The following is an 11,200-nucleotide window of genomic DNA, read 5'->3' on the forward strand; positions in this document are numbered from 1 at the left end:
ATTATATACAATATTGTGGGTTGAAGTAAGTGGTATTTTTTTTAATGTAAGGTTCGAAATACCAAAACATCAAAATCCCGTGCCCCCTTGTATCTTTTGGTCCAAGGGAATAGTCAAAATAAACATATTTCCGGACAGAAATGTCTTTTGTATATATGTGTACGTTATTAACGGGAAGCCTATTAGTCTGAGGCGTCGTCGTGTTGCGGAACGTTATGGATCAGCACAGTGTCATCAAGAGATGTTTTCTCACAGACTAACGTGTTATCCAAATGTAAAGTAAACAGATATCTACCTTAGTCAGCAACAGCAACATTAGCAACACCTATCTGCTGCCATCACTACAACCAGCATCACAAGTAGCACAACAGACGGAACGAGAGACATTTAAGTATTCGCTTCCATCGCTGTGCAGAGTTGCGTCCCTTGGACACGTCAGAAAACTATGATTATGGGTTCGAATCCCGGTTTGCCCCGATTATGTTTCTAGACTTGTCTGCACCATACCCGTGCTCGTGGGTTTCACCGAAGTGGTAAACGTCTGAGACCTGCATCACTTTCGGCTTTACTCCCACATTAAGCTGACACGCCGTGATATAACTGGAATAATGTTAAAAGCGGCGCTAAACCCAACTCACTCACTCACTCACTCACTCACTCACTCACTCACTCACTCACTCACTCGTAGAAATTAAAATAAAAAGTGTTTCCCATACAAAAAATTTCAAAATTCAAAATAGAAAAAAGTCCTACACCAGTCCTCACTGCTGACAGCAATGTACCGGAGAAACATCCATGTTTTGAATATTGTTTTTAAATTTTCCATTTGCAATCTAGGAAATGTGGGGTACTGATGGTGCCAGAGGCAAATATAATCCATCTGTCATCAGTATCTGCTCTGGTGTAGTAGACATATGATGAAAGGGTCATTTCTTTAGCAAGTGATTATTATTGATATGTGTTAAAACACCCATTTTTAAAACCCGAATAGTGAGGTACATGTATAGAGCTGACAAACCATTAACCATAATCATACCAAATCTGGAATTCGAACCCGGTCATACGATTATGGCATGCCAATGGGGCCCAACTCCGCACATCATAATGTGTCACCTTAGACGACTTGGATCCATGATTACAGGCAGGGGTGATCTCCAGTGGGGCGTTCTTTACATGTGATAGTATTTGCACATGATAAGACCCGTGAAGGTTCCGGGGTAGAATAGGTCTTCAGCAACCCATGATTGCCGTAAAAGGCTAACGGGATCGGGTGGTCAGGCTCGCTGACTTGGTTGATGCATGTCATCGATCCCAATTGCGCAGATCGATGATCATGATATTAATCACTGGATTGTCTGGTCCAGACTCGATTATTTACAGACCGCTGCCATATAGCTGGAATATTCCTGAGTGCGGCGTTAAACAACAAAGAAAGAAAGAAACAAACAAACAAAGCATATGATAACGAGGACTATGATATCCACTCGAACTTTCATCGGAGGCACAGGTGGCCCAGTCGTGTAAGGCGCCGCAATTCGATGTGCAGAGTTGCGTCCCTTGGGAATACCTGTGATTGTGGGTACGGATCCAAAAATGACTGACTTCACGCAAATGACACGTAACAGTGAGAACGAGTCTTGAAACAGACTCACTCGGCCTTGAGTGAGTGAGTGAGTTAAACATCGGCAATAATGAGTAATTGTTTTTACGACGCTATTATAAAACAAAATCCTTCATGCAACTGCCAACGATGTACCATAGAGGGCGATTGAACCCGGGTCTTGACGGGACGAGCCAGCCATGCTGTACAAAGTAGGCGTACACAGTTGCGTCCCTTATTCGTGCCAGGATCCTAAGGCCGTTTGTATGAATAGGCCTCTGTTTGTCAGCACCGAACCCGTGTGCGCCGGGCTTTCCTCTCACACCAAGCTGTAAGCTGACACGTCGTGATATTTCTGAAATATTCAAAGTGGCATTAAACAATTTAACCCAACTCAATCACGACACCACAAAGCGATCTCAGTTCAACTGCTGCCTTTACCCGGGAAACACTGGAGCGCTGATATGTAGCCACCCCCTGAGTCTTTGAAGGGGCATAACCGTTTGGCAAGCTTCCAGAAATTTGATATGAATTCATGGGACTTGACAAGGCCTGTGACATCCTTTGTACCGAGCTAACTAACCATATCGTCCTATACATGTAGAATTCGTCTTTCTTATTAGTTGTTGTGCGGACTCCACCACACTGGCAGGGTACTCCGTGAAGGTGTGGAGAAATGGTGAACACAGACAAGCAGGTCGGCATAATTCACCACCGAGGCATCCATTGATGAGGTGAGGTGTGTGCCCATATCGAATTTATTCATGTCATTGTGGCTTTATGTAAGCGTGGTGTAGAACGCAAAGCATGTTTGTGAACAATTCTGAGGCGGCTCCTTGTAAGCGCCTTATTAACTGAATCTCGTGTTGGGTAAATATATGTCAACGCTCAGTGTGTGCCAAATACTATTAGTTATGGTGTATTTTGTTGCCGTATGCGGTGTCATGTTAGGTTAGCAGAAAAATATTGGGAGAGACGTCTGACACCTAAAGACACCATAACGAATTTATTATGCCAAAAAGTTTACACTATTTGGTATCTCAGTCGCACATATAATGTCAAAACTTAAAACGTACAACCTAAGACGTTAAGGGTCAAAGGGATACTGCTCTTCAAACCTCATAGGGCAAACCTTGTTGATGATTTTAACTTTATGTAATCTTATTTAAGTCACGAACCTGATCCAAAAACGTCCCTCAAGTGAAATATGTGAAGTGGGAGTTACCGACGATATACGGTCTCATATTAGGTCAGTAACAACGGGCCCATATGGGGTCAGTAGTTCTACTCTCTGATTGGTCAATCTCAATTTGGGAGGGTAAATATCCTGCATTAGGAATAAACACTATGTATTCCTAATACAGGATACGTACCATCCCCAAACACACTTTCGTTATAACCTCTATGTACTTGTTGCTACCTTCACGTGGCTTTGTATTTAGGGAGACAAAACGGGGACTGGCGGACTCAGAGTTAGTATTAGTTAGATTAGTGGTTAGTCACGCAATAGTTACCTTAAAGTTATTAAAGTGGAACAGAAGTTATTATTGCAAAAGACACTATATACACAATACACACTGATCACAGTTCAGCACAATGTCTGTTTTCAGGTCAGCTCCAGCAAATGTCCAACAGCATCCAAGACTTCAAGAGGTGTCTTCTGCCCACTGGCCTTACCTCTTCCCTGGCCCGATTCCTCAAAGTAGTGACAAACTTGACAGGAGTCTGATCTCTAGGTGGGTGACAGTGGTTCGAGACATCTTTAAGGAAGTCCCCAACAGTGGAACATTTTCAGTGTTTGGTCTGGCCTCTGGTTCGATTCTTAGAGTAAATGAACCCATCAGGGATTACTTGTGGGGTTCCTCATTGACACTCGATGTACTCAACTTTGCATATACGAGCCATGGTGGTGATACCCTACTGATTATTGTTCTGCCTTAGGCCTTGGCGATTTCGGACTCATGTGTGTGAGTAGGGTACACATATCTATTGCAAGTTCGGTATTCACAGAATTTCTGGTTTTTGTATTGATATGATTTCTATTTTCGTATTTTGATATGATTTGGGTCGTCTGACAAATGGGATGTTTGACAATTGGGAGTGAACCACTGTTCCCCGTGCAACAGCGCTTGTGACCACCGTGACCATTTTGGAGAACGCGGATGTTCACTCGTGCATCAGCCGTCATGCAGAGCTCAAGGGAGATCTTAGTTATTTCCCATGGCCCCTTCCATAGAGCAGGGCATAACTTCATTAATGTTTAAATATGTTTCATGTTTACATAAAACTATTTTCACAGACTGTAGCTTTGTATAAAGTGACTAATGGGATGGGGTGGTCAGGCTCGCTGACTATGGTGATGCATGTCATTGTATCCCAATTGCGTGAATCGATGCTCATGATGTCAATCACTGGATTTTCAGGGTCCTGACAAACAACACACGCCCCGTGAAGATTCCGGGGTAGAATAGGTCTTCAGCAACCTATGCTTGCCGTAAAAGGTGACCCTGCTTGTCGTAAAAGGCGACTAACGGGATCGGGTGGTCAGGCTCGCTGACTTGGTTGATGCATGTCATCGATCCAGTTGCGTGGATCGATGCTCATGATATCAATCACTGGATTGTCTGGTCCTGACTCGACTGTTTACAGACCGCCGTCATATAGCTGGAATATCCCCGAGTGTGGCGTTAAACAACAAACAAACAAACAACAAACAAACAGAAGAGGGTTCATAGCTGTAACTATAAACAATGATTTGTATTTCAGATAGAGAAGGGTTGCACAGATAGTGTACGAGCAGTAAGATAAAACACACCAATACCGGCATACAATGAAGTCATACTTTATACTCATGTCGTGGTTCTGCATGTCAGGGTAGGGTAGCCTAGTGGTTAAACCGTTCGCTCATCACTCCGAAGACCCGGGTTCAATTCCCCACATGGTACAATGTTTAAAGTCCAGTTCTGGTGTCCGACGCCGTTGTATTGCTTGAATATTGTGCGGCGTAAAATCATACTTACCCACTCACTCACTCCAAAAGCATTAAACACTGTTGCGATGGTTTGAGGGTATCAGACTATGCGACACTGGAATATAGGGTATGGAGCAGAATGTGTGCTTTTCACTTATTTATAGAGACGATTCATTTCACCCTTAATTATGATAAAAGACCTGACTATGGTATAAAACGTACATTTGCAAACAGACATGGTTACACACCATACAGTACAACGTGTAGTTGTAATGAAAGTCCCTTAACAACAAAGCAATAAATGCATTTCAGGTTATCCCACGCTTTACATCACATATCATGATGCAAATTCATTACATGGTGATCGTATGAATCAAATTCTCAAATATGATTTAAATAAATAAAACAATATGAATGAAGAGACACCACAGTAGTTCAAGGTTACTACAATTTAGTTAAAAACCTTTTGGAGTGATATTATTAATTTGAAACATATTAGCAGCAATGGTCCACATTGATGAACACATTTGGAATACAACAAGTTTAATATATAATATTTAAATGGAAAAACAAACGTTAGCATCATCCTATAGGTGAGATAGGTGAGCAATTCCAAAGACAACTTTGGACTATTGTTGTCCTGTTGTCATTGAGCACAGCAAAATGACCTGAACAAGTAACATAAAAACATTACTTATAACTACACCGTATAACCTGATTAGGCCAACCAACAATCCAGAAAAATGACAGAGGGAGGACGATTAGTGTAAGTGAATTCTGTAAATCGGATGCCTAATGTTTCGATGTTACTGAAATCTCAATATAGCCTTGTCCGAGTTGTTGACAGTTCCAGAAATGATTAAAGGGCCACCTTTCTCCCTAAGTTCATCTGTTTGATTGACCTCAAATAATTGTGTTTACTATTGCACGAATCAGATGAAATGAACTTTCTAGTCACACACAGCATGGACAAATATCATTACAGAGAGTTAGTGATGTTGTAAATAGCTGTAATTAACTACTTGCCTTGCTGTCCGGCGTAGGCAACAAAAACATAACTATATCTAAGTTGTGTTAGTGGCGGGTGCTAACGGTAGGCGAGGACATACTTTCCATTTTCGCGAACACCTTGAGTCATCACTGATTTTCCGTGATCTATTTTCAGTCATCTATATTGTCACCGCTATTTAGCCTTTTTACACCCAAATGAATCTGATCTGTTTCGGAGGATAATCGAGACTGGAGCTAACGTCTTATATTCACATTCCAGAAACAGTGTTACGACTGGAGACCGATGAACGTGTTCTTCTTGGGACGGCGACACTCATCAATTGTACAACAGATGGAGAATCATTTCAAAAAGTGACAATAACTATAAAAAAGGACCCGAATCTTACCGTGTTTACCTGTCCAACATATAACACATGTGTGACAAATTTTCCTGGATATTTTTACAAGGAAAGTCTGTCGACTCCCAACAAAATTGTTGTTGGCATTACCGCTGTCACAATGGATGACATAGCTTGGACGTGTCAATACGAGCTTGAGAATGCCCCAAAAGCACAGAAGAATCTCCCCATTTCTGATTCAGGTACTGAAACAATAGTTAGTGAGTGAGGAAGTTAGTTAAAACTGCTCTATACCCGTGAAGCTCTGGGTTAGAATAGGTCTTCAGCAACCAATGCTTGTCGTACAAGACGACTCATGGAATCGGGTGGTAAGGCTCTCTGACTTGGTTTAATGCATGTAATCGTATCCTAATTGCTTGGATCGATGCTCATGGTATCAATTACTGGATTATCTGATCCAGACTCGATTATTCACAGACCGCCGTCATATAGCTGGAATATTGCTAAGTGCGGCGTTAAACAACAACCTAACACATTGGTCTGGGCAATATTTCAGTTATATCACAGCGTGTGAGCAATAATGTGGAAGAACGTTATGAAGGTTTTTGCCTCGTACATTTTTGGTGCAATTCACGAGCGTTGGTATGATGCTGAAGCCTAGAAAGATACAATCAAACTGAATCTGGTATTCGAACCCACGATTGTAGGTTTTTGCCACGCCTAATGGAAGCAATTCTGTACAGCAAACGGTGGCAGTCTGGACAGTGGACAATCGATGTTTAAAATCAACCCATAAAAAAGTCTAGGTCATGTCTGCTATGTATTGTAATCTCGATTATTAACTGTTTATGACCCCGTGAATATATGACGGGATGAAACCGTGACTTGTCCAGCAGATGAATAAATTTGACCATCATGACCACTCCATGTATATCACCGGTGTATATCATTGGTCTTAACATATACAATTGGTGTATACATAAGAAAGGTATATACTGTCGGTCTGTAACTTTGGTGTAATGTTTTGTTGCATAACACTGGTGTATGATACTGGTGTATACTTGATATGATATTGGCCTTTTTACACCCAAATGAATCTGATCTGTTTCGGCGGATAATCGAGACTGGAGCTAACGTCTTATATTCACATTCCAGAAACAGTGTTACGACTGGAGACCGATGAACGTGTTCTTCTTGGGACGGCGACACTCATCAATTGTACAACAGATGGAGAATCATTTCAAAAAGTGACAATAACTATAAAAAAGGACCCGAATCTTACCGTGTTTACCTGTCCAACATATAACACATGTGTGACAAATTTTCCTGGATATTTTTACAAGGAAAGTCTGTCGACTCCCAACAAAATTGTTGTTGGCATTACCGCTGTCACAATGGATGACATAGCTTGGACGTGTCAATACGAGCTTGAGAATGCCCCAAAAGCACAGAAGAATCTCCCCATTTCTGATTCGGGTACTGAAACAATAGTTAGTGAGTGAGGAAGTTAGTTAAAACTGCTCTATACCCGTGAAGATCTGGGTTAGAATAGGTCCTCAGCAACCAATGCTTGTCGTACAAGACGATTCATGGAATCGGGTGGTCAGGCTCTCTGACTTGGTTTAATGCATGTAATCGTATCCTAATTGCTTGGATCTATGCTCATGGTATCAATTACTGGATTATCTGATCCAGACTCGATTATTCACAGACCGCCGTCATATAGCTGGAATATTGCTAAGTGCGGCGTTAAACAACAACCTAACACATTGGTCTGGGCAATAGTTCAGTTATATCACAGCGTGTGAGCAATAATGTGGAAGAACGTTATGAAGGTTTTTGCCTCGTACATTTTTGGTGCAATTCACGAGCGTTGGTATGATGCTGAAGCCTAGAAAGATACAATCAAACTGAATCTGGTATTCGAACCCACGATTGTAGGTTTTTGCCACGCCTAATGGAAGCAACTCTGTACAGCAAACGGTGGCAGTCTGGACAGTGGACAATCGATGTTTAAAATCAACCCATAAAAAAGTCTAGGTCATGTCTGCTATGTATTGTAATCTCGATTATTAACTGTTTATGACCCCGTGAATATATGACGGGATGAAACCGTGACTTGTCCAGCAGATGAATAAATTTGACCATCATGACCACTCCATGTATATCACCGGTGTATATCATTGGTCTTAACATATACAATTGGTGTATACATAAGAAAGGTATATACTATCGGTCTGTAACTTTGGTGTAATGTTTTGTTGCATAACACTGGTGTATGATATTGGTGTATACTTTGGGGCATGACATTGGTGTATAACACTGTGTATAATATTGGTGTTTTACACTGGTGTACAGCATTGGTGTAAGCTATTGGTGAGTGACATTGGTGTATAACATTGGTTTAAAACACTTTTTAACATTGATGCAAAACACTGGTGTATAACATAGGTGTAAACTATCTGTGTATAACACTGGTGTATAACATTGGTGTATAACACTGTGTATAATATTGGCGTTTTACACTGGTGTACATCATTGGTGTAAGCTATTGGAGAGTGACATTGGTGTATAACATTGGTTTATAACACTTTTTAACATTGGTGTAAAACACTGGTGTATAACATAGGTGTAAACTGTCTGTGTATAACACCAGTGTATAACATTGGTGTATAATACCGTGTATAACATTGTGTATAACACCGGTGTATACTATTTGTGCATGACACTGTGTATAACATTGGTGTAAACTATTGGTGAATGATATTGGTGTATAATACTTTTAAACATTTGTGTATATCACTGGTGTATAACACTGGTGTATTAATTGATTTAGATCATGTATGTAAGCAATTGATGGCGTCCGTGTCATTTAATTGCTCATACTTTCAGGAACATCTGGTGGTTATTGTATTCAAGCTGGACCACTGCACTTGATGTTATGGCTCGGTTACTTCTTCATTCTTGCTACTTCCCCATGACGTTCAAGGGCGGATCTAGGAATTTAGAAACGATGGAATGTCATTCTATTCAGTGGTTGTGATGAGAAGACGGTACCCCTTGATACAACAACGATGAAGTGTCATTCTATCTTTGGATTTGACGAGAGGACGTTACCCATAGATACAAACACGATGGAGTGTCACTCTGTCAATGGTCGTATTCAAAACACATATGATCGGACAAGGCACTTGTACAAAAGGTTTTCAAAAGTTTGCCAAATATTACTCAGAATTAAATATCGTGTATAATATATTTATAATTTTGTTCAACACAAAGTAAGTATACAGTCATGCAGCTTGTACCCAAATATTATTGTATTGTATTCATATTAAGAAAGCCTTTTCAGTCGTACTATTGTTATCGACTGCACGGATTATACTGACGCTCTGTGTCATTTGTCAAGACGTAGTTTTTTTATAAATTCTTTTGGCGGTGTGGTTAAATCGTTCGCTCGTCACGCCGAAGAGGTGAGGTGAAATGGGTTTTAACGTCGCGTCCAAGATTATTGCACTTATATAGCGACGTGCATGCACGTGTATGTATGTGTGTGGCTGCTTGTACTAGGCCGGACTGATGCCAATTTATAGTGCTAGCTCACTGAGATACCATGCCCCAGTTTAACATGAATACCCTACTCAGACACAGTATACTGACTCCGAGCCGACCAGTCCTTGTTTTAGCCCCTTAATGCAGAGCGCCAGACAGGGTAACAACAAGTACCATTTTTAACGTCTTTTGGTATGACGCGGCTGGGGATCGAACCCCGGACCTTCGGCTCTCCGGTCGGACGCTCTACTATTAGACCACGGAGGCGGTCGTCACGCCGAAGACCTGGGTTCGATTCCCCACATGGTTACAAAATGTGAAGCCCATTTCTAGTGTCCCCTACAAGATATTACTGGAATATTGCTAAAAGCTGCGTACTTACTCACTCACCTAATTTCTTTAGCTCTTATGTGACATCCCATCGTCAATCCGTCACAGTTATGCATACACTACGTTCTTCCATCATCCAAAAATGCATATGATTGTTTGGTTGGTCTGTTGTTTAACTCAGCAAATTTCCAGCTATATGACAGCGGTCTGTAAATAATCGAGTCTGGACCAGACAATCCAGTCATTGTATCATGAGCATCGATCCAAGTAATTGGGATCGATGACATGCATCAACCAAATCAACGAGCCTGACCATCTGATCCCGCCAGTCGCCTATTATGACATGCATAGTCGCCTTTTACGGAAAGCATGGGTTGCTGAAGACCTATTCTACCCCGGATCTTCACCGGTCAAAGGCATATGAACTTTGGTACAAGTCAAAATAGGGAATTGCATTAACAACCTTTGAGCAAAGTCGATTGGCGCTCTTTGAAATCTTCATAGAAAGAGCCATCTTCCCGAGGCAAGAGAGTTAACTGACTAAAAAAGTCAAGTTTCCACCCTTGCCAAACTAGGCTGGTATTATGGAGTTACTTTTTGACTGGTCTATGCATAGTCCAATCAAAATCGCGTACCGAAATCGAAATCCGCTTCGTAATCTGTCGTGCAGATGTCAGTCAATTGCAGGATTTGCAAAGCATGGGCACCGCCAACTCGTTGTTAGCAGATATTTTCCAAATCTTTTCATGTTTTTAATGAAGGTGCTCACGTGATTTGATGCATTTCGCGATGTAAGACCCGTTTTATCACAATATAGATCTTGATTATCGATCAGATCGTCCTGACCGGGCGCCACCATTTTGTGTGAAGCAAACGCAAGTGATACGAGAGGTTGAATCTGATTGGTCCACAGGAGAGGCGTAGAAGGGACATAACTGGTAATAGCCACTGGTGGCGCTACGATGGTGGCGCCTAGTACTTCCAGCCAAGTTCGGCACGGGTGGAAACTGGACTTTTAAAGTCAGGAAACTCTCTTGCCTCGAGAAGATGAGAAAGAGCATGCTCGCTTGTACCCAAAAAGATGCGAATGTAGACACCAAAGGCTGGAACTGCACGACATAAAGGGAAAGTTGATTGTGGGAAACTTGAAGTCACCCGGTTTGAATCTTTATCCATGGATCTAAAGATGAAACACATGAGGTGGTTTCACTGGTCTCTTCTATTTCTTTCAAGGGTTTGTGAACCAGTATAAACGTTTTGACCCAATTCCCTTGTTTTTACTTTGTTGTTTACCAATCCGCGTAGAAATTCCGATTATATACTAAAGGATGCCGACATCTTAACTAAATGTCTTGTCCTCAAATTACACATGGATGATATTTTTGTGGAAGCTCAGTATTT

General features: G+C 41.4%; 1 protein-coding gene and 1 long non-coding RNA gene across 2 annotated transcripts; both read left to right on the top strand.

Moving 5' to 3' along the window:
• The first annotated feature begins 2,158 nt into the window (after positions 1-2,158).
• On the top strand, positions 2,159-4,467 carry LOC139461883 (uncharacterized). Its single transcript, XR_011653004.1, has 3 exons — positions 2,159-2,334; positions 3,211-3,336; positions 4,367-4,467. It is a non-coding gene; the product is annotated as an uncharacterized lncRNA (long non-coding RNA).
• Positions 4,468-4,985: 518 nt separating this feature from the next.
• Positions 4,986-9,322, top strand: LOC139461562 (uncharacterized). Its single transcript, XM_071243041.1, has 4 exons — positions 4,986-5,001; positions 5,842-6,162; positions 7,076-7,396; positions 8,813-9,322. The coding sequence occupies exons 1-4, from the start codon at positions 4,986-4,988 to the stop codon at positions 8,899-8,901; spliced, it is 747 nt and encodes a 248-aa protein (XP_071099142.1). The 3' UTR covers positions 8,902-9,322.
• The last annotated feature ends 1,878 nt before the right edge of the window (positions 9,323-11,200 follow it).

The sequence above is a fragment of the Haliotis cracherodii genome, unplaced genomic scaffold (assembly GCF_022045235.1).
Source record: "Haliotis cracherodii isolate W230 unplaced genomic scaffold, xgHalCrac1.p SCAF_15, whole genome shotgun sequence".
Classification (NCBI taxonomy): domain Eukaryota; kingdom Metazoa; phylum Mollusca; class Gastropoda; order Lepetellida; family Haliotidae; genus Haliotis; species Haliotis cracherodii.